Source organism: Leptosomus discolor, chromosome 4, assembly GCF_034619465.1.
Source record: "Leptosomus discolor isolate bLepDis1 chromosome 4, bLepDis1.hap2, whole genome shotgun sequence".
Classification (NCBI taxonomy): Eukaryota; Metazoa; Chordata; class Aves; order Leptosomiformes; family Leptosomidae; genus Leptosomus; species Leptosomus discolor.
In genome coordinates, this window is record NC_141394.1 from 17,575,837 (window position 1) to 17,599,882 (window position 24,046).

General features: G+C 39.8%; 1 protein-coding gene across 1 annotated transcript in view; it reads left to right on the forward strand.

Annotated features, from left to right (window-relative positions):
* Positions 1-916: 916 nt before the first annotated feature.
* Positions 917-24,046, forward strand: part of ZNF827 (zinc finger protein 827) — an 89,370-nt gene continuing 66,240 nt past the window's right edge. The window contains exons 1-3 of the mRNA XM_086464786.1: positions 917-1,025; positions 9,468-10,478; positions 15,271-15,443. Of these exons, the coding sequence (XP_086320912.1) occupies positions 917-1,025; positions 9,468-10,478; positions 15,271-15,443 (1,293 nt within the window). The remainder of the gene's footprint in view (positions 1,026-9,467; positions 10,479-15,270; positions 15,444-24,046) is intronic.

Genomic DNA, 24,046 nt, shown 5'->3' on the forward strand with positions numbered 1-24,046 from the left:
TAGCAAATGGTTTATCATATTCTCTGTTTTCACCAGGGAAAAGAGGTGTGTTTCTTTGATATGTTAATGTACAGACCTCAGGTTTTCAGTTGGCCATATTCCTTTAGTGTATAAATGAGTCTGATCTCTCTCTTGTGCTTTGTGAAAGGTGTACCCAAACTCAACTATAGGTTATTACAGGATGTTCACGAGAGCCTATGGAAGAAACTTTCAATAAGGCTGGCTGTGGTATTTTGCTCAGACTCCATAAAAGTGTTACAAGAAGAACATCAGTACCATGAAATATGTTTTGTAAGGAACATGATCTTCTATTGTTATACTGACACTTTATGTGCTTTATGAATCTGTCTTGGGGCTACTAGAGAGCCTTCGCAGCATAAGGTGACTTCAGAAATACTTGTTTCTTCTGAAAACGTCGATCATAAAAATCAACTGTCTTTGTCTACCTTCTTTCCAGGAGTTCTAAGTATTGGTCAAGTCAGCTGATGAATTTCTTTTTGTGTGTAGGTTGCTCTTTTGTGGTGTATTGCTTGAGAATTGGTCTTCAAAAATATTCCCTCCTCTAAGGCCATGTATGTTCTGTTTCAGGCACGCACCTCAAGTACTTCAGCTCACTGAACCTCAAATAGTGCCAAAATCTAGCTAGAACAAAATAATTCTAAATTGTCATGAGACAAATGTTGTACATATATTATTATTTACATATACTATATATATACATGTATGTAACTTTGTTATACATGTACGTTACACTGTAAGATGTACTGCTCTGCCCGCGTACTTTTCAGGGTTGCTGATTACTGGGCCTCGCTGTTAAGATACTATTTCTGTGTCTTTAGGACTTTTCTTTTGCCAGGGAGATGCTGCCAACCAATTCTAGAGAATATTTTTTTTTTAATTAGGATCAGAAGAGTCTATGGTGGCCAACCCAGATGCAAATGTCCCAGATAAGGCTTCTAAAGTAGCCTGCATGATATTGACTGCTGTGGCCATCATGACTGCAAGGGCCAGCTATTTCCTGAGAGGTGTGGTACATTGTTGAGGTTTGGGATGGGAGGGAGAATCCTCTGGTGTTTTTCATTGACAAGATGTGATGTGCTTTGCACCCCAAAAGACCTGAGGAGATAGGTGGCTCAGACTGTTGACTCCCCCTCCTGCTTCCACACTCCTGCCTCCTTCACATCAGTTTTGTTCTGATTTCTTGGCAGAGTGAGTAGTTTTCTTCCAGATTAGTGAGTTGAAATTGGCTTACCAAGCAGTCAAACAAACAGCAGAGCAAATGTGAGGGAGGGCACAGGACCACCACTTCTGTTAGTCTTGAGCTTTTGTCACCTTAACAGTCTTCTGACAGCACTTTAAGGCAATGTGTGTTCATTTGGTGCTTAAAATCTCTGAGTCCCAGTGCAAGCAATGCTCCTCAAACACTGATCCCACAGCTACTACCTATAACCTCTTCCTAGAACAAAGTAATAGTTAATTTTTCTTGTAGGCAAGATGTCAAACATCCATTATACTAGCAGTTATCTTTTGAAGAACTTGGTTTGGGGAAGATCAGACAACTTGTCACTATAAGGTCCTATCCTGTGGTCTATCAACAGCCCTGACAACCTTCATCAAGTAGTGACAACTCACCTCAGGAGAAACCATGTATTTCTGTCCTCTTCCATGGGTATTTAGCTAGTAAAAGAAGGATCTTTTTGGCAGGTAATGAAACCCACTTGACACATTTATTCTGGGGCTTGTGGCTGAAAATAAAAGGCCACTGTCTCTGTTTCCCATCTACCACAAAATTCTTCTCCTTTGAGGGAAAGGAAATAAAGGCAGTTTTATGTTGTCTGTGACAAGCTTTTTCAGTAAGCTGTCCTGCTTCCTTCTTCCTTGGAAGAGTCCATCACGCCTGGATTCTGCCTTTGAGAGGAAACCAAGGTGCTGTATGTGCATTTTGACCTTCTGTGGTTGTCTAGCAGTTGGCAAACCTGAATGCATGGTCCTTCTGCACATTCACAGTTGTTTGTGCATATGGCCAAAGCATCTTGAACAGTTCCGGTTACTGCAAGGTAATTAACTTTCTCTAATCTTGTTCACCTTGGAGCCTTTTTTTAAAAGAGCAGTACTAGAGAAATTGATAGCTGAATATTCTGGGGGTTTCTTGTAAGTGGATTTTTTTTTTTTTTGAAAGTCACTTCAAGTTAGGGATAAAAGTAGAGGATATATGCCTTGTCTTTAAAAGCTGTGCCTTTCTTTTCCCCTCTCCTCCTTCCCTCCAGTTAGGAAAATCATTATTTTAGAAGATGTGGAGATGAAATACAGAGTCCTACCTAGGGCTTCTTTTCCTGTCTAATTGTGTGAGTATTTTCACACATCTTAAACACAGGGGAGAAGGACAGAACAGAAGAGCTATGGCTTTTTGGCAGTTCCTTCTTGCAGCTGTGCTGCTCTCTCTAGGTCAGCCTGCAGTAGAGGAATATGGTTCAAGCACCAGCAACACTGCTAAACCATTTTGTGATGAGGTCAAGAGTTGAATAATCATCCTGTTGATAAGTGAGCAAGCCAGAAATTCCATTCAAAAAGGACAGTGACTTCCTGTGCTGCTTACCTATTATAGGTCACAAAAATCATGAAGGGAAAATGGGGGACCAAGGGCACTCAAGCACATGACTGTTTATGTAACTGTGACTTTTAAGTTTTATTTGGTGCTGTTGGTATAATAAAAGGAGTTAAGGCAGGCCCTTGTGTCTTTATTAAAATCATGATTTTCTTGCGAGCGTCCCTGTGGGGAAATCAACATAGCTGCCGCTCTGGATGTATAGTCTAATCAGATGTGGCTGTAAGTTCTTTTTTAGAGGTGGACCCTGTGTGATGTCAGAGTACAATGTGCCCAGCTTCTCTGAGGCAGTCCTGCAGCACACACATGCACATGGTGTGGTGGATGTGGGAACCCACAAAGGTTGTTCAGCCCAAAGAAAAAACTTTTTTTGCCCATGGAAAAACTCCTTTTTATTTGAAATACTTAGAAAACAGCCTGAATACAAAAAGGGTATTTTGTAGGCAGCTAGACTGAGCAATTTATATAGGATACCACAGAATAGACTTCCCAGATATGATTGCCATTTTTAGGCCACTGCATGCTGCTTTCTGTAGTACCTGATTGTGAAATCAACAAGGGTTTATGTGAAGCTGACACCCAGAGAAATTGTGAATTAGAAAGTAATGTGATATTAGCATGTGATCTCTTGTAATTATTTTTTACCATTGCTAAAATGGTGCACTTACCTTTAAGTAAACTACATACACTGTGTATCTACTGTATTCAGTCCTTAGCTCCTTTGTTCTTTTCTCCTCTCTGTTATCTGGTCTGCACTAAATTCTGATGTGACACTTTTGTGGCTGATAGTTCTCGCTGAATATGCCGTTTGCAGTTAGGACTTCAGGTTCCTCTCCTCTAATTTCATCCTGGATCTTCTCCAATAAGACTTCTGCTATTCTTGTTCCACTCAAACTGTTTTGCCCAGGGTGGCTAGCAACCAATCTCTGGCAAATTTCAAGGCTTCCATGCCAGTGGTACTTACTGGGTTTGGCTGAAGGAAGTGAGCTCATCCTTCTATATTCCAGTTCTAAAGGGCGTAAGTTGGCTGGCTGAGACGGAGACATTGTGGGCCTGGGTCTCTTCTTGAACATGCAACCATCATGTGATGAAATTTCCTCTTATTTGGCTATGATGCTGATGGTAACAGTTATGGTGAAACCTGGGTTACAGAACCAAAAGACAGGGTATTCTGAAATGGACTACCAGAAGAGTTAATTTTGGCCTGTGGCCTGATCCCTAATACTTGTTTGAGGGTCCTAAGAAAACAGACAGGAGGGAGTAGGACATGGGAAGCCATCCTGGAGGCCAAATATGAGCACACCAGTTTACTATCTGTCTCACCTCCTCCTTGTCCATGATGAGTTAAATGCCTTTGCAGTTGTCCCTGCCTTCTTGGTTGTCAGCTGCTGCTTCTCTTAATTCACTCCCCTTTTCCTGCTATTTTTGATAAAGTCACACAAGGCTAAGTTCTAGGTTGCTCAGGTGTTGCCTCTGCCTTATTTTTGATGCATCTGGCTATTTACTTGGCCTTAAACTGATTGCTCATCTGAGTCAGACTGTGTTTCCTCAGAACTCCTTATGGATGGCTTACTGCTTCATTTAAGTTTAATGCATCCTTTTGAATTCTTTAGGTATCTTTGCAGAGCTCCTCAGTTCCCTAGTGTAAACCTGTCACTTAATCCTAGCTCTTTCAGTAGGCCTAGGTGTAGTGTTTAGTATAAGATCATACAGAGAATGGTTTATGATAAGTGTTAGAGATCGAGTAAGATAAGTTGTTGGTACAACAAATTAGGAAGATGACCTGGGTGCTGAGTAGCCAACAAATGCAATTGTAACTTTATTTAGATTGGCACAAACTTGAATGGTCATGTGTGAAATCTTTACGTAGATCAAGATATTAATATCAAGATAATAAAAATGAGGTTTAACTCTCCTATCCCTTTGAGTCCTGATCCTGTAGACTTCCAGAGTTTTCTTGAAATGTAACTGCTGAAGTTAGAGCAGTCTTACCTAATTTATCTCATGAGCAACTTTCCTGTGTGCATTACTTTGAAATTATTTGACTTCTATGTACTTTTATATTTGTTTCAATCTTCATTCTGTAATCCCATAATTACAATTTCCATATGTTTCATATCACTGTAGCATATGGCTTTGCAATGTTAATTCTGTATTGAAGTTCTTTAATTTACTCGTTGCACTGAATGATTAAAGTGATATTTTGTCCCTCTTGGGAAGAAAATTCAGTCTCTTTGGGGTGGGTTCCGTAGCTGCAGCCTCTTCTCAGATAATCTCTGTTGGTCCGAATGGTGTTCTTTCAATCATGTTTTCACTGCCCGTGTCTATTGCTCAGTGCCACAACTTGGAGACTCTTCCCTTTTCTGTGTGCTCCACAGACTTAATTTCTAGATCTAGCCTACTACGTTCATATTTCTCTGCCCCAAGTCCTACAAAGTGGAACTGTGGATCATCTCACACTTGCCGCTTTTAGGAATGGCATGTGTACATTACATTGGGTACTGTTGAAGTTTCCAGCATTTCAATTGGATGGCTCAGTATATAAATCAACAAACATGCTTGTCTTTTTCAGTTTTCAGATATAAGTAGTTTAGGCAAGTTAATGTTTATGTTTCTGTTGATATCAGGGTCAAATTCTAATCACCACTCAGTGTAAAAGGGCAGATGGTCACAAAGTGAAATAACATACTTGGGGATCAATAAGTTTTGTCTGTCAGACTGATCTGTTGAAGAGGAAGCAGAACCTCTCCTATTTGAAAACAAGCAGGTGAGTGGGCGAGTGAGGGAAACTGGCACTTCTTCAAACAGTGCTTGTGCACACGTTTGTGAGTTTGCCAGGGATTGGTTGATACTGGGCTACCTCAGTGGCAGAAGTTGCCCTGTTAACAGCACTTTGGTGCCTTTTCTCATCACTGACAGGAGTGGGAAGTACTTGTGTGAGGCTCCTGGGTGCTGTGTGATGGGGTAGTCCTGAAGCATGCAGAACATCTCTGCCAGTGGCAAATGGTTTGGCAAGCAGTTGTCCATATAGAACTGCCATGGAAATCAGGAAGGAGAGGCACTGACAAGTCTTGAATCACGTTGAGAAGAGGCAGTCTGGTGAGCAGTTACTTGGTGAAAGAAAGTCGGTGAGATTCCCAGCCAGGTCTTGTTCCAAATGAAGTCAGTGAGAATTTGCCTGTAACTCTGAAATTACCTTTTCCTGCTTTGCAACTTCCATGTGGTTTCTTACCCGTATTTAGCATTTCAGGGTGCAACAGAAATGAAATGCCAGTAGCTTAACATTCAAAGTAATTCGGTAATAACAAACTATGATATGTTTATGGTGGAGAGAAGAAATTTCAATATGGTGTTACATTTCTATTCCTAGCTTTCAAGGACTTCTCACTGGAGTTCCTTAGCTATGTTGTCAGAGAAAAGGAAAAACAAGTCATGCAGATCTTCTGCCACAGACAGATGAGGTTTCTTGATAGACACATGGAGGTGGGCTCCTGTTTCAGACAAACCTGGTCTGGGTGTCCCATGAACCCTCCGAGTTCTGAGGGAAGGTTTTATTAATTTGAAATCATAGGAAGTTGGTGGATTGGGCTGGTTTCTCCTTGAGTTTTCAAGCTTTTCAAACTCACAGGCTCACAAGTCAATGTGAATTAAAATCCTGCCCTGAAGGCCTTAAATGGCAACTTTTCTTAGAAATGAAATTTCCAGGCTTCACCGTTATGCTTCTAAACCAATTCGCTGCTGTTTAAAACGAGGCTTGACTGAGCTCATGATAAGACACTGATGCTGGCTTTTTCAGCATTAACCTTACAGCCTTAAAATACTGTGGACTTGATACTGCAGCAACCGAGGGAATTACTGAGAAGAGAAAAATTAGAAATGTGTCAGCAGTTAGAGGTCTTGTTTCTGGGTACAGAAATAAACTGTGCTGGTGGAAAAAAACATCCAGCTGGCTTTTGGGATAGAGATGCTGCAGAGGAAATTTGCCCTTTGTTATGGAGACCGCTTGAAGATTTGAGAGGGCTTGAGTGGTTACAGGTAGATTAGCAACAGGAGGGGGAGCTCTCACTGCGTTACCTAAAAAGGAAGGAAATTCTAGACTTGGTAGCAAGTCTTTAAATGAAGAGTGCTGCACTCCTGCTTCTCCCTGTCAATAAAATGTTGGTGGATGCTCTTCATATAGGCAAGACCAATGAAGAATGTGCATGTCTGGAAAAAGAAAAACAATCCATGTCCCGTTCCTGTCTCTCCTCCTATTGCTACCTTATTTTTTTGGTTCCAGGCATAGTGTAGTAGTGTTACTGTTGAAGATAGCTGTGTTGCAGCTCTGTCATAGCAGATGTAGGTCCTTTCCCCCGATCCTTACCATCAACTCCAAATACCAGTGTCCTGTTCCTCAGCTACTGTGAGTGTTCCCTGAGATGTCAGCTTTAGAGAGGAGGGATAGATAGTGAAAATATATACAGGACATTACTTCTATTGTTAGAGCAAAAACTAGTGCAAGTGAGAATGAAGAATTAATTTCCAGTGCAAGTAGGATGAACAAGATTGAGACATGTGTAAAACAGTGTTATTTAACTGGTATTTTAGAGGCAGGTTGCAACTAGGAAACATATCAACATTAAGAAATTCAGGTATACAGCAAGAAACAGAGAAGTTTGGGGGTTTAGTAAGTTAGAAATTTCTCTAAAACAGAAACCCACTTCCTCTTCTAACCATTTACACTTAAGTATCTCTCAAACTGTAATTTTTGGATGACTTCCTGAGTGAAGGGAAATGCAATTCTCCCATCCTATTTATGGATGGGGAGCAGAGACAGATAGAGAAGGGTTTGCGGGGGAGAGGAGAGGTTGTTTTAACACAGACAGATGTAAACAGACATATGGATGTAAGCAGTAGGATGCCGCCTAGCTCTAGCTCAGCAGCTGTATAGTGGTGTCAACTCTAGGCTGTGTCCCAGAGGATGTGCCCTGCTCTTGGTGTATCGGTTCAGGCAAAGTGCTAGTAAGATGCTTTTTTGGCTTCCAGTCCAGAACTTGCTTCTATCTGGGATGAGTGGACGAATCTCTCATCTGAGTGCACCCACCTGTACAGACATGCCTCCAGTTACTTTTTAATGTTCACAGGGTGAAAAGGGAATACATTCAGTTCTCCTTTAACCTGCATAAGTGCTGGTTCAACTGATTAGCATCTATCTTCTTTATTTGAATGTGCATGGTGTTGGCCTTTATGTGCATGTTATTGTTAATCTTGCTGTGACTGTGATGTTAGCTTGGATAATATCAAAATCATTTTAGGTAAACACTTTGGTTTTGCTTGGCTTTTGTTTGTTTTGAATAGGAAAGATGCTAGCTCTCTTCTGCTTGAATTACTGGTCTAATGTAACTGAGTGGCTTTATTGTGGGCTCTTAAAACATTAGTGAATTTTTTTCCAAAGATTTTTGAGTAAAAGGAACTTACTGTGTGGGACGACTACTCATATTCCATATAACATTAAAAAAAAAAAAATCTTTACTTTCAGAGTGTATGTTGGTATCTGCACTCATGATATATTTGGCTGGGTTTTTCCTGCTTAAATTCATTGGATCAAAGCAATAATATAAATCTAAGTTTTTATTCACCAGCTTCTCCAAGTTTTGTAATTTGCTGGAATTAAATAGGGAATCTGGGAATAATACGTGATCATAGATACAGTACATATCATGCAGTTTTATTTCCAGAATGTCAATGGAGGGTTATATTAAATCACTTTGGTTTTCTGTAGTATGATTACAAAGATTCTTTTGTAGCTTGGGACACTGAGTCTGAAAACAAGAAATATGAGAGGTAACTGCCAAGAGAAGATAACATGAATTTAATTCTAGCATTGCTGCTGTTCTTAACAACATTCTGATTGGCTGGCAAGATCTGCAAAAAAAGTCTTGGCCATGTCTGTATGACTTTGAATACCTATCAGGAAGAAGAGCTATCCAGGGTCACAGTGCTTTAAACACTGTTGTGTAAGTCTCAGGAGAGACTAGATGTGTTGCAGTTACCAGAGAGGAGAAAATGTAACTAACTTCATTGAGTTCAACTTTTTTTTTTTTTAGTTATTTTTTTTTCTTTTCAGCTAGACTAAGTTCAGTTTAGGATGGACTTTAAAACTTTTAACATTAATGGAGAGTGACAAGCAAATGACAAGCAAGTAGTGCCTATATAAGAAAAAAACCCACAAAGATTAATTTTGTGTGTATGATATTCCTCTCCCAGATAGTTGGAGAGATGAGAGCTTTAGCCTGCATTCATGTATTAGTCATTTCAGCTATTCAGGAATGAACTGTGTATTAGCAGTACAAATTTTATTTTATTTTATTTTAGATAGGGGTCACTGCAGGATTGGGCTGAGATTTAAAGTCACTGGAAGAAACTACTTTGAGTAGCTACACACCTGATCTGCTTTTGAAGGCATGCCTGTGCTAGCTGTACAAACACACAAGCATTCAGTAATTTCTGGGCCTGTTAAATCCCTGCTTTATACCACAGAGTTCATCATATTTTGCAGGATGTACAGACTATACCGATGATGAAATATTTGCAATATATGAACATATATTATGTATGTCTGTATTGTTACAGTTTTAGCAGTTTTAGTTATGCTGACTGAAAGATGACAGGCTTGTCATGATTTTGTCTTCAAAGAAAGACTTACTCATTTTCGAACAACTTTTTACTTGTCACTCAGTCCAGGCTGATGTCAAGTCCATGCACTTTAGGGGAATGTTAGGTGACTATTCAGGAGGGTCATTCAGAGGCCAGGCATACTTCATGCTAAGAGGTTATTTTACTCAGATTTGGCAATAATACTGTTGTTCTTGGTTCCACACAGATGGTACCAGGCAGGAAGAAGTGGAAGGTGAACTCAGTGAAGAGGAACGTTGGTTTGGAAATTCTTCAGAAACTCCTTCAGAAGCATCATATGGAGAAGTCCAGGAGAACTTTAAGTTGTCTCTTGAGGACAGAATCCAAGAGCAGTCCACTTCCCCAGATACTTCTTTGGGAAGTGCAACTCCTAGCAGCAACACAGCGGAGCTGGGATCCATTGAAAATGAGGCACTAAGAGACACATTACAGAGCAAAGAGCACCTTTCTCCTGATGTGTCTTCTCTGTGTGAAGAAGAACCTCCTGGTCCAAATAAGCCACTGAGTAGTAACCTGAGGCGGCTCCTGGAGGCTGGCTCCCTCAAGCTGGATGCTGCTGTTACAGTCAATGGCAGAGTCGAGTCCCCTGTAAATCTTGGCTCAAATCTCTCCTTCTCTCCACCTGCTCATCATGCCCAGCAGCTAAGTGTTCTTGCCAGAAAGCTTGCTGAAAAACAGGAACAAAGTGACCAATACAATGCAAGTAGTCACTTTATATGGAATCAAGGTAAGTGGTTGCCAAACTCAGCCACTACCTGTGGTTTGTCCCCTGATTCAGCTATCCTGAAACTGAAAGCCGCAGCCAATGCCGTTCTGCAGGACAAATCTCTTTCAAGGACTGAAGACACTATAAGATTCGAATCCTTTTCGTCACCTTTTAGTTCTCAGTCAGCCAGCTCCACGTTAGCAGCTTTATCTAAGAAAGTCAGTGAAAGAAACATGACTCCTGGGCAAGAGCATCCACCTCCGGCTAGTTCTTTCCTTTCTCTGGCTTCCATGACCTCTTCAGCTGCCCTTCTCAAGGAGGTTGCTGCAAGGGCTGCTGGCACCCTGTTGGCTGAGAAGAAGAAATCGCTGGTTGCTGAGGATCCCCTGCAGCTTTCAGAGATGAAGCAAGAGAAAGCAACTCCACCACAATCTTTGGAATTATTGTTACTACCAGTCCCTAAGGGAAGAGCATCCAAACCCACTAGTACAGGTATGGATACAATTTGAGCCACTAATGTATTTGTTTTGCTATAGGCTTATATGACATCTCTTCAGTGGGTCTGGATTTGGTTTGATTCCATGTATTGTGAGAATAAGAAATAGGTACTTTAGGTAAACAAAAGAAAAGCTTTTTCAAATACCACTTGAAGTGACACCTAACTGTCACAAATGTTTCCATATTTGAAAGACATGAGTGTACAGTTCAGTACTTTTTTTTTTTTTTTTCATTCCATACAATGGTATTTCCCCCTCTTACCCAGTTCATAATAAGTCCACAATATTTAATGGAGAAGATCAAAGAATCCCTGTTAGGGAGCTCACTGTATCTGTAAGCATGTACTAAACTAGTGCTTTTGAAACACTGGACAAGGGAGAATTTTCCCTCCTGCTGTCTCTGTCACAAATAGACTTTTGTATAATTGCTTGCGCCCCTGTCCTAATTTACCAGAGTATATTATTATGTTGCCACTTTTCATTAAAATTTTTTGCAGCAGTTCAGAATTTTACAATCCTTTGTCATTAAAAAAAAAACCCGTGAACTGTATTTCTCTGATTTGCTCAACAAGAACCATTTTACAATTCTGACTTCCCTCCACCAGTTCCAGCTGTCGGCAGTCAAGAAATCAGGCTTATAGGGAATAAGAAGAAATAGTCTTGGTAACAAAAGCTTCCAAGAACTGGCAAGCCATGCAGAGAAATTTATATGATTAATCTTCAAAATAAGGAGAAATAAGGTTTCTTTCATCTTTTTCTATAAAAAGTTCATATGGTGGATTCATATTTCTGGTAGAGCATACATCTTCAGTTGTTGTCAGTGTGCTCCCTTGAGTGGCGTTCTGCTGCAGAGAGGAACGAAGCATGTCAGCTGTCTTCTCAAGATGCGAAAGGGGTTCAGTATATTAGAGCTTTATCAGGCTGAGTTTTATCAGGAATACTAGCTTGGCTGCACAGGTGTAGCAAGTCAGTGTAAAGACGTGAAGCCTGACTTGGACGTTGTATAGTTACGCTGCTGTTTTTCTGACCTCACCTCTTTGTTGAGGGATACTATGAGGTCTGATCTGTCCCTGTGCAGCTCTTGGTAAAAACTCATAGGGTAGAAGCCATTGGATGGACAGTAATGCTCATTCCTTCCTTGGAAGAGGAGGAGGGATGCGATGAGGTGCAGCCGGTACCAGTTTTTTGCTCTGAGTTACATGTGTTCTACAAATGCTTTGCTGGTGTGTTTTGCCAAGGCAATTAAAGTGGCATACTATTCTTGGCATGGGTCTGGCCTAAGGTTTTCATTAGTTTAGATGAAGTCCTTTTTGGAGTAACATAAGCTAAACCAAGAAAAGGTCCTTTTGTGTGGGAATAGGAGTACCTGCACTGGCTACACCAGTGTGACTGTGGGCATTAATTTAATGTAACTTTCCCCATGAAGACTAGCCTTCATATAAGAAAGGCAGCAATGTATAGGAGTTAGGTTGGAATTTATTTGAAGTTACTATTTTACTTCCTGCTGGAAAAAAAGCTATTCACATCATAAATATTTACTGGGGAAAAGTGAATGGTTGTAGCAAAATCCAGGTTCTGTGTTTGCCCAGCAAACTATGGGATTTGTCTGTGCAGCTTATACTAGGGGAGTGCTCTGTACCAGCGTGCAAGTGTGCTGGTATACTGGCACTTTATAAACTAGCTCTGATGCAGCAAATTCCTAGGAACTATTTTCTTTGCTGAAGGCCCAAGCATGCTGTGCTGCTAAAAGATAACAATGGGGGCTGACTGCCTCAGGTCCTTGGTAACCAAGGAAAAACTATTCATTTTTTATAATATATGGGACTAATATCCCAAGAGGAAGGGTGTTTCCTTTCAGTTCATACGCACTGGGCCAATGCCAGTTGGCATCCAAGCAAACTTTATAGTGTAATGTTCGTAACAAAAGTTCTTTAAATCCATTTTCTGCTATGTTACTAAGTTTTTCCTTTCTAATTAACCAACTGAAAATAAAAATTACACTGTTGGTTAGCATATCTGGATGTTGATTATGGAAAGCCAGACTCCTTGATTGCTTCAGCCACGGAGAAACGCAGCTTGCAAAAAAAGGTCACTCTTTAGTGACCTTTGATTGAAGACTTCACGTCTGTAGAAGCTGAGTAGGGCAGCTGAGAGTGTATATTTGCTGTGAAAATAAATGTCACATGTTCCTGATTCCTTTTGCACCTATGACCTTATGGCACTAAAAGCAAAGAATAGTATGTCATTTTATAATGTTTTATCTTTTTGTGTCTGTCTGATTGCTCCTTGAGAGTTTTTTTTGTCTTGTTCCCAGAGAGAGACATCTTTTCCCAGTAGGCATAGCTTGAGAGGTGATTTTTTTCCCCTCTCATACTTTGAGCTTTTAAGGCACTGGTAAGTTTGCTTTGTTGTTACAAATCTGATTCACTTACCCACCAGCAACATCTAGCTTTGGTTGTGAGATCAATACTCAGTGAGATTAATTAGATGTCGACAACTAAGGAACAGCAAAGATGGAGACTATTTAAAGAGGAATAAGTTAATAACAAGAGTATGCCTGCTGCTCTTTTGTCCACCATGTTGAGCTATTTGCTCAGCATTATTTCAGGCAAGAAGCTGGAGCCATGGCTTACCAGAGTGTAGTCACCTCTGAATCTGCATGGCAGGTTTGTTGGAGCTGTTCATTATTTGCATAGGTTATAGTAAAGTGGTACAGAGAAGACAAACTTTTCTATCCATCTGTTAACATTGCCAGTTTTATAAAATGCTCATGTTTGGGATGAAATTTAAAAGGAAGCCTGGAATCTCTGTTAAAGTTCTGGTGTCATTTTTGAAAGAGTGTTGTTGGCAGACCCTTCTTTCACTTACTGAACGTGTGTTTGGTGTAACTTTTTGCCTGCGATGCTTGTGGTTTTGTCCCTGAAGCATCTGTGGGAAGCACTGTCTCATTCTCTACTCATTGAAGTTACTCTTTCCAACTAGTTGACGCCATGTGACATAAAATAGACATCAGTATAAATGAAGGAAAGCTGAAGCTCATGATTTTCTTTCATATGCTGAGGTTTATGTAGTACAGTAAAGAGCTAATATGGTTCAGCTTTGGAGAGCATTGATGTAATTCCTGTGTACCATTAATTGTTGTTGTTATTGGTGAAGTCCATGCATTCGGTCAAGTCCTTTGCATATTTTGTGATGTGCTGAATTACCATTGATCCATCTTGTTTGCAGATTTATTTTTAATGGAGTGGAAAACAGGTAATATAGCTTGTTACACATTTATTTTCTGGATCCTTTGTGATGATAACCAGAGGCTGGAGAAAAGATATGAAGGAAAAGAAATTATGCTACAATTATTTTTTTGGTGGTTTGTCTTTCTTCTGCCTTTTATGAAGAAGTAAGTAAAGATATTTAAAAACTGAAACACAAGCAATTGTAGCATTGGTTTTGGATTACTCTTTAAAGGTGCAGAGAGGGGAACAATTTGATAGTATGTTGAGGGTGATAGAGTATTTCACGAGAAATACAACAGTATACAGAATACGAGAGTATTTCCTGAACTTGCAGAGGTACATGCTTTGACAATATGTCCTTTTTTGTACTTATGTAATGACTACTAAATCAGTTGAATTACAGTGGTCTTGTTTCCTACCTAATAGCAAGGATTATATTTTAGGATATGACAAATCTTTCTGGAGGTTTTTATCACTTAGTTCCTCATGAAGAGAATTTGATGTTTGCTATATTCTTATCAGTAGGAAATAACTGATAATAATGAGATTAAATATTCTGAGAGAATTTCTAAATAGCAGGATGCAAGTTGATGAGCTCTGGGTATTTGAAAATAGTCTGTCTTTTACAGTGAGGAAAAAGTTTCCAATTCTACCTTAATACCAGGCCTTTCTTTATAATAAGCAGAGGAAATCATGGGGAGAGGATGACTGACTGATTAGTTGTGTAAAGTCAACAGCAAGGAATTTGTTTTTCCTTCAACTTTGTGATGGTTCCACACTCAGTAGACTAACCTTATTCGTCTGAGAAGTGCCACCAAATCCTTCTGTTACCTTAGATGAATTGAGCAGTAAAGCAGAGCGCAAACATTTAGGAAGGCATAGATTTAAAGCCCTGGCAAGTCGAGGAGCAGAAGGAAGCCTACAACCTGAAGACACCTGATGGCTGAAGTTGCAGCAGCATCTGCTTGGGCCCTAACTCAACAATTTCAACAGCAGGGGTTCTGAAGTCTTTCACTTCTGGAGTTAAATATATTGGATATGCAATACCAGTATGCTTTTCAGTTAAGTTGTGGATTGTTATATGCTTTATATCCTGCTCCCCTGCTGACTAACCATCAGATGTGGAAATGGATCGTTTTTTAACAGTTAAGCATATTTTCCATACCCTACTACAACCGGCCTTTGATAGGAAATGAAGCTGCAAAGTGATGATTATGAGAGACATCCATCTCAGTTCAGTTAAATTATAAGGACCATTAGGACCAGGTGAGATAGAGTATCATCCCCTACTGATTAGCCAAAGGATGTTTGGGACATTAACCTTTATAAATTATGGCGACCTTTCTTAGAGGGAGAATAACTAGATTAAGGGCAAAAAGGGATATGCAGGGGGGGGAGGAACTGAAATTTCTGGTACATGTTGTTGTTTAACTGATGTGTCTCTTTGCAGATGAAATTCTAGCATTGAAAAATGGTATCTTGAGTATGTTTACAAGGGGAAAGTACTCGACAAGTGGCTGTAAAGGATCCTCTCTTTTTCTTCCCCCTTCTGCTAAGCCTCAGAAGAAGAAGGAGGAAAACCTTTCCAGTGCCCGATCTGTGGTTTGGTTATCAAGAGGAAGAGTTACTGGAAACGGCACATGGTGATTCATACAGGTTTGAAAAGTCATCAGTGTCCACTCTGTCCATTTCGCTGTGCACGCAAGGACAATCTCAAATCACACATGAAGGTAAAGGAAGAGTTTACTGACTATAAAAACACTTGAATCATCAATCAAAAAATGATAGTATAACAAACCTATTTCATTTGCATTTGCAACAAAATTTCCCTAGTTGTACTAGTAATGATGCCTTTATTTTAATAAAGAGACCATAAAAAGAGAAAGAAATAACTTCTTTTTTTTCCTTTGCTTGCCTTTCCATTTTATGCAATGTGGAAACTGTCTTGGATTGTGTCAACTTGGTGCGGCACAAGCTGTCTATGACTGATTTAGTTCTGGACCTGGAACTACCAGAAGCAGGGATGTCAGCTGAGATGTGACACCATGCAAACACAGCAGTGCTGCTTTTCAGGATCCCAGCTAGTATCTCTGCATGCCATTGCATCACACTACTTGGCCAGCACTAGCAGGGGATCTCTCCATTACTTTCTACAGACAGGACTGCAGTTTTAGCTTTTTTCTTGCTGTAGTTTTTAACTGCAAGCATCCAAACCAAAATGAACGACATGTTATACTGTAATGTTTTGTTTTCTAGTGTTTCAATTAAGTTTAAAGCATACTTTTGTCTCAGCCTAAGTTTTAGCCTCAAACTGAAGATGACCTTTTGAAGGAAGCCACATCTGTGGTGATATGGAAAAAAAATTAAAAATATAAAGAAACTCTCTGTCTGCTCAGCTGAAGTATGGTTGCAACATACAAAGTGCCGGGTCTTGCAAGCTGTAGAACATGCTCAGTGAAGTAAAAATGGTACCTGTCCCATTAGCCCATGGATGAAGCAGCTGAAGTGCAAACAGTTTCCCATGTTAATGCAGTTGAGTTTTATAATAACAGTGAAATGTTTTATTATAGTTAGTGTTTTGTCTGTTTTAGACAATTGTGTGTAACAAAGTACCAGACTGGTGTGGAGGGGGACAGAAATGCCTCTTCAGCTTTTATATATGCTGTTGCAGAATCTGAGATCACTAGACAAGAGTCTAACCTTGCTGTGTACCCAAGTAACTATTCACTTCAGTGTAAATGATTCAGATGATTCCATTTATCACAACAGCAGATCTTGCTGTATTTCAGGTCTTTGCTAGGTCTGAAATCATCCCTCTAAAGTCTGAAGGCTCATCCCTTAACACTCCTACTGTGGATCAATGCACTCTTCCCAGGCATCCTTGATGTATCATGCTAATCCTTATCAGGTACTAGTAGGTTTGGTGTTTATGGCTCTTTCTTTTAGAACTTGGTGCTCCATGTTGACTAGAGGGCACAGATGGCCATCCTGAGTAGAAGAAGAGTAGAAAGAATGGGAACACAGCACGATAAGAAACGTTTTTTGTTTTCGGTTGTAGACAGCCTGCACAGAAACATGCATCACCTAAAAGCTTGCTATTCCCTGGCAAAGGCCTGTTGTTGTCCTCTGCTTTGTAAAGGGCATCTTTGTTATTCCCTACAGAAATGCTTGATCTCTGCTTTTTTTTTTTTTTTTTTTTTCCTTTTTGAAGTTATTTTTTGCAGATTGAGGGCCTATCCCTTCCTTTTGGCATGGTGATTTCCATAGGTAGTCACAGGTAGGATGTTGGAGAAAATTTGGGACTTTTTCACTGTCTGTGTGTCCTGTGAAATCGATGGCTATCTGAAGCCCTTGTACTGCTTTTTGCTTCTTACCTAACATAAACTCCTTCACTATCTGAGCCCATGTCATCTTAAAACAGACCCTTTGTACAAACGTGTAACATGTAGTGTTAGTTATTTGGTAATATGGTAATTATTACCAAGTAATGCTCAGTTAGAGATCACTGACGTCAGAATCAGGCCTAGAGCTGCTTGACGCAATGTAAGATATTACAGCCTCCTTTAGCCTTACTATGGAGATAAGATCTGAAATTTCCTCAGTCAAGGCAGTCCAGTCATGCAAGTCACAAGGGACTCAGTGGTCTTTGCTGGTAAAACTGCTCCCTATTTAAGATGAAGGCAATTGTTTTATGAAACTAGATGGCCTGTATTTTGGTCTTTTGTCCTTGTTACAGTCTTATGGATAGATGTAACGAATCACAATCACAAGAATCTGAAAGAGAATGTTTTATCTTCATTTCAATGGGTTTTGTACACTTTTCTAAATTGAATAGGCCATTCATAAAAATATTGTCTGTCACATCAGAATTGAAGCAGCTGAATGAGGTAGGGGCATGTTAGTCCTGTATCCAACAGTGTCAGACATAATTTGAATTCACTTTGGTGAAAGTACAAACTGATAATAAGATTAAAAATAAGAAATATCAGATTCTCATAATAAAAAGTGCTGCTTTTAAATCTGTATGTAAATAAGTACGAGATTATAACGACAGAAATGTATGTAAGCCAACAGTGTTCAAAATGGAATGAATACACCACATCAGAAATGCTACAGCACAGCTGGGAGCTTCTTAGGATGCAGCGTTCTGGTTATGCCAGTTGGATGTTTCAGTTCTCTTCGTTGTCTTAGGATCCTTTGGGAGCTACCTGGCCTTATCTCCTTCTTGGCAGGCAACCCACAAACGCAGAGCTGCCTCTAGCTCTCCACCCTCTCTCCCTCACCACGAGTCAACTGTGGGTACAGGTGAAGACATGTTTTTCAAAACCAAAAAGGCTAGTCAAAATTAGGGTACTAGACTGGTGTTTGTCATTCATTATAAGCCAATTTTTGTTCTAGGATGCTGTCACGAGCCAAGCTTTTTTCTTTTATGCCACTCTTCAGTTTTCAGGGTTTATCTTTTGTTGATAAGGATGACAAACAAAACCTGTAGAGGTGTTTTGTCCAGCTGCAGTCCTCAAAATCGAATAGTGTTGTCTTTGTTTCCTCATAGGCAGCACAGTCATGAGCTGAAGCACCTCCTCTTTTTTTCTAGGTTCTTATAGGCATTTGCCACTGAAACTGGTTATTTAGAGATTTAATATCCATGAGTGGTTTGTGTGTGTCCATATGGGCCTTGCTTATTGTATATATCTTCAGATTAATGAATAATAACTATGTAATATAAATAATGTGTAATTTTATGGTAATTATAACGTGTCAAACTGATTTACCTAGAATACAACATTGCCAACATTTTTGGTGTCTTGTCCCCTGCCAGAGAAAATCTTAATAGAGCTGGGTTCATTCCAGTCCTGACCCATATTCATGTCTACATGTGCTACCCACCATGTTGATGAAGCGTTCTTCCAGTAATGGCACTTTGCCAGCACCAGCTCACAACTGGAGGCAAGGAAGTGAAAGGCAAGAAGGGAAGCAGAGGGAAGGTTTCCACACAACGAACAAGGCAGGATGAGTAGACTGCCTTTTAAGGCACACAGTGTTATCTATAATTATTATATTGCGTTTAGATTCCACAGTGATAGACACCTTAGAAAAATCCTAAAACACAGTATGGAATTTTATTAGTCTGTTTTGGAGAGAAGTTATAGTACATGCATAACCACAAATTTTTGCCCTTATTCCCAGGAATCTGAGGATAATATCTCAGGACTTGATTCTGGTATCATAGCGTGCTTTCCAGGGGTGCCAAGAACACTGAAAATTAAGCCGGACAAAATGAGGGGTAGCTAAGGGAGGTGTCTTGTGCAAGCAGGCAGCAGGGGTTGTGCTTGAGTCCTCCTCTTTATTTATCTAAACTTATATTCAGTTGGAATATGTTGCTTTCTTCTTGAGACTATCTCATGTACTACTTCTGCAGAAATCAACAAAAAGAGGTGGTGTAATTCAGCAAGATGTATTCTGGCTTTTCTCTTTTTCCTGGTAGGGAAGTAGGGATTAAATTTACCTCACAGTAATATCACAAGCATCAGTCAGACTTTGGCCAATTGGTGTCTTTGGATCATGCACATGAACAGCAACTGGTGGACGGAAGGGCTGTGAGATCATACAGATATGTTCCAAGAAAGCAACAGGACATTAGCCTGAGCACTTGGAAAGGGGAATGAGGAAAAGGAGTGTATGGCCAAAAATAATATCTATAAATGTTTCTTGTGCTGCTATATAGACACAAGGCAGAAATGGGTGAGACAGCTCTTCTAGCAGTGAAAAAGAAGTTTGGCACTGTTAACACGTGCTGAAGCATGATGGTATGACAGAAAATGAGGAAAGGGAAGATTAAGCTTAACAGAAGAGTTAGATGCAATGGCAGGCAGGTCATGTGGTGCTCAACTGGGGCATCTTCTTGCTTCTGTTACTTATGAAAAGGGACCACGTAGTGAGATCTCCGATTAAAGTTCCTGTGTAATATGAAGAGGATTGTAATCAGCCTCCTGGTTAGGGAAAGGCTATTAATTACATGATAGTGGGAATAAGGAAAGGCCCTGAAGAATGTAGCCAGGTGCTCACTACCCCTTAGTGATTTGCTTTTCCCTCTTTTCTTCCTCAACTAGGGTCAGAAAACTGACTAAGTATTCCAAATCCGTTTTGGTGAAGTATAGGACAGGTTATTTTAAAGCATCTGCACCATATTGGGAGGAGGAGGTTGACTGTGTTTTATGGGAGGGGGTTTTGTTTAGTTTGGTTTAAGCTAACCTTAGAGAGACCTGGGAGGCCCTGCAATTCCATTATCTCCCTTCAGCCTAGGAGAGGTAATGCAAACTTGCACAGCTTTTCACCAGCAGAAATCTGTGCCCTGGGCCTGACAGGTACCACAAATGACTTCAAGTATCTGCCTTTTAATCTTGTTGCTTTTCGCATATGAGACAAGGATAAGATATGATATGCATTGATACCTTAAATCTTAAAGAAAAAAAGAAAAAAAAAAATTTTTTTTGGAACACCTAGTCCATTCCAGCCCTGCAGAGAGGCTTTTTGTTTCCTTTGCTTTCAAGGAAAGCAAGGAAATAGTTTCAAAAAGAAAATACTATATAAATAATGTATGTGTCCTGAGGGGAAGGATCATATCAAAACTAGCACCATAGCAGTATTTTAAAAATGAGGGAACTTGACAGAAAAGAGTATGAAATGAAAAAGCAGAGGGCACATGATAGATACAAAATGGCGACCTCTCAAGTGTATTCAAATGCAGTCACAGAAGAAGGCGTTTTAGTAAAAGAGATTTGAAAAAAAAAATTTAAAAACAAAAAAAACACAAAAAAACCCAAACAAAAACCAAAACCAAAACAAAACAAAACAAAAACCAAAAACCAGAAAAAAAATCAGTGAGTAGCAGATATGGCTAAATGGCCAGGTTGAGGTAGTTGTTGATTGTATTAGTTGCTTAAACAGATGCCTCTCATGGAAATGTTAATCCACTTGAAAGTTGGTGAGAAAAATAAAACCTATAGTAGGCAAAGAAAAAAGTGATAATTAGGTCACAAAAAGTAAGTAAAGATTAGGTAGCTGGAAGCAAATATAATAGTGAATGGATTCAGCACACCAACCCCCTTATGTTCTGATTTTTTGCTTGGGGATGCAGGTTCTCAGAAAAAAACACTTTCTTTTATTCTGAGCGTTTAAAAAATAATAACTCCCCCCTGCCGCCCCCTCCCCGCGGCGTTAAGTCCCACAAAAGAAAGGTGAATGCCGATCTTTCCCTTCCTGTGCCTTGTAACTAGAAGGGGCAGTCTGTGCGAAGCGTTACTCCAACTTTAAGGAAGAGGAAGAGAAAAGATCCACCTCACCAGTATGACAAAATTGCAGGACATGCCTGTGTCACTGTTTCCCTCACCCTTACTCCCCATTGTACCCTGTTAGGTGGGATCATGTGTATTTCATGTATATCATGTGGGATCATATACCAACTGTGGTATGTCTGTACGGGCCAGTGTGTACTTCCCATGACTTAAATTGGCTGGTAAATCAGCAGGGAATGTTGCCTTTAAGTATGAAAAGATGATTTAAGAAACTGCTTATGATACCAGAAACGTTAGTATGTCAACAAAAAAATGTAACAGATAAAAGTACAATGATATGAATTATGTGATATGATAGGGATATGTGGTTTCTGTAAAAGAAAATCATGTGTTCTACTACTAAGATGTTTTGAGCATGTCAGGAAAATCATGGACTTAAGAATCAGTTGCAATTTACTTGGTCTTTAAAAAGGCCTTTGGCAAAGCTTCTCACTGTGAAGCTGCCAAATAAATTAAGCAATGTACTATGGCAAATTAAGAAATTCACCAAGAGACAGTAAAACAAAGGGTAGGAAGGAATTAGCAATTTTAATCATGACAAAAGGCTAACAGAGGGGTGTTCCATTACTAGGAGTGGAACTGTGCATATTTTAGCAAATGTGATCTACACAAAATGATGGCTGGGTAAGAGAATTGTAGACGATACAACCTTGTGTGTGTGAATCAAGATTAGGAAAGGCATAGCTTGAAAGAGAGTAAAAAGAGGCTGGCTGACAGATAAACAAGGGGGCAAATGAAGTTATTGTTGACAAATACAAGGTACTGCACCGTGGAAACAAGAGTCTAATAATGCACCTGGCTGTCTGGTGTAATGAACTATTAGTGGAAAATATCTGGGTATCGTTGTAGACAGTTCAATGAAAACCTTTTCTTGGCATGCGCAGCAGTGGTTAAAAAGTACATTAGATATTTCAGTGTCTGTAGAATGAAAAAGAAATAACACTGAAAATATTACAATGCTATTATTAATATATGGTATGCTGCCACTTGCTGTATTCACTTCTGGTCACTGCATCAAAAAGACGTATCAGATACAGAAGGGATTTTAAAAGCTGGCAATGAAAATGATTAGTGGGATGGCAAGAACTCCCCTTGAAGAAAGCAGCTGAAAAGAATGGGGCTGCCAGGTATAGAAAGGAGGTATGATCAAAATAATGCATGTGATGGAGAAGGTAAATTAAACAGCCTCTTTTTTTCTTTCTTGTAATGTGAGAACGAGGAGGCAACAGCAGAAAATGAACGAAACAAATGAAAAAAAAATTAAATTTGACTAATAGATAATTTGTACCCAGGTCCTCAAACTAGGCCTAAAGTGTGTAAGGAGCATATAGTTCTGTTGAAAATTATTGCGTACATCATATCAAGCACACACTGAAAAAATTTAGAACCACAAAATACCGTTTGAGACTGGGAAGACTAGGGTTAAAATAGAGATGATACAAGTACTTTGCACAGTCAAGGAGTATATCCATGATTAAATGAAATAAAGTCAGAAGGCAGAAGTCCTTAAATGTTTCTGACATAAGTCAAACAGTAGTTTTATGGGCTTTTGAAAGAACCATTCTCTATGAGCAGGTTGTGCACTGTGGTTTGTTGTAGCGTAATTCAGAGAGATCCAAACCTGGCAGCAGCTGGGCTCAGACTGGGACTTCGGAGAAAACCTGTCAACTTCCCTCTTCTCTCCTCCTGCCTGTGGTTCTTGCAGGAACAGCCTAGTTGAATCTAAAGAGGGCATCTGATGGTTTGGGTAGCATTAGCACAGTGTAAGAGCCATTCTCTGTCTCATGGAGGGAGAAGGCGGCTTTTTGGACTGTAACATTGCATGACCTGGATCTCCCCTGTGGCTTTCTGTGTAGCTCTACAGGGTTTTTTGTTTCTTATTCTGCAGCAAGTATTTGGTGCCTTGACTTTTCCCTCTGAATAGCATAGAATGGCAATTCTTGGTTCTTTTAGCTGCTGTCGAATGACAAAATAAGAGATAGTTTTTCCTTTAAAGGGACTTTAATTCTTAGCTTCTATTTCTAATAGTGTTCAAATTTTTAAATAAATATTGTTATTTATTTTTGAGAATTAAAAAAAAAAATCTTATGGTGTGACTGGATGCAGGACATTGGGGGGCTTCTTTTGTAGATCTGAAGTTCTTCCTTTCAAAACTCTGAACGTTTGGGTTTGAATTCTGTCATTCCCTGGCTGCAAGTTATAAATGTACTTTATTTTGTGAGAAATCCATTGGTGATGCTGCTATTGTCTTTGGGCAGGAGAAAAATCCAAATTGGATGAATCATCTCCCCCCTGTTCCCATCCATTCTCAAAAGATATTGCAGGGGTGGCATGGTGTACTCCTGGGGAGAGAAGGTGGGCTCCCACACAGACTTCGCCACCTGACTGCAGCAGTGACAGCCTTCAGAAGGCATCATATTGATGATTGTGATAAGGGGCCTCTAGAAGAGGTGGTTGAATATGTAGGCAGGAAAATGTTGATTGAAGGGGATCCTGGAGAGAAACCCTGGCACACAGAATCTCAGTGGGTGTAAGAGATAAAGTTGCTATGGTGAGAGTGCTTGCTACCATTAGTACATCTCTGTGCTCTTCATGGAGAAGAGTGCTTACATAGTGCTGTGCTCACAGACCATCCTGTTTCCAGTAGCATAGACAGGCAATCTGGTTGGCATTTCCATTGTAACCTCTTAATATTTAGAATTTATTGTGCTGCTATTCTTCTGCAAGGTTGTTGCTTTAAAACTGTCTCAGGTTAGCATTAGCATTTGATTTTTTTTGTTGTTGTCAGGTACAATTGTAAGATTCCAGAATTACTAAAATGTCATGTTTATATGATACTGAGAATTTCGTTCTCTAAAGCAGCTGGCCAAAAGAAATTCTCTCTTGCTATCTGTTTGTTTAGTCCTAATCTCCAGAGCTCTTGAAGAAGTACTGAATGAAAGGTTATACAGCACTAATGAAATGTCTTCACTGAACGC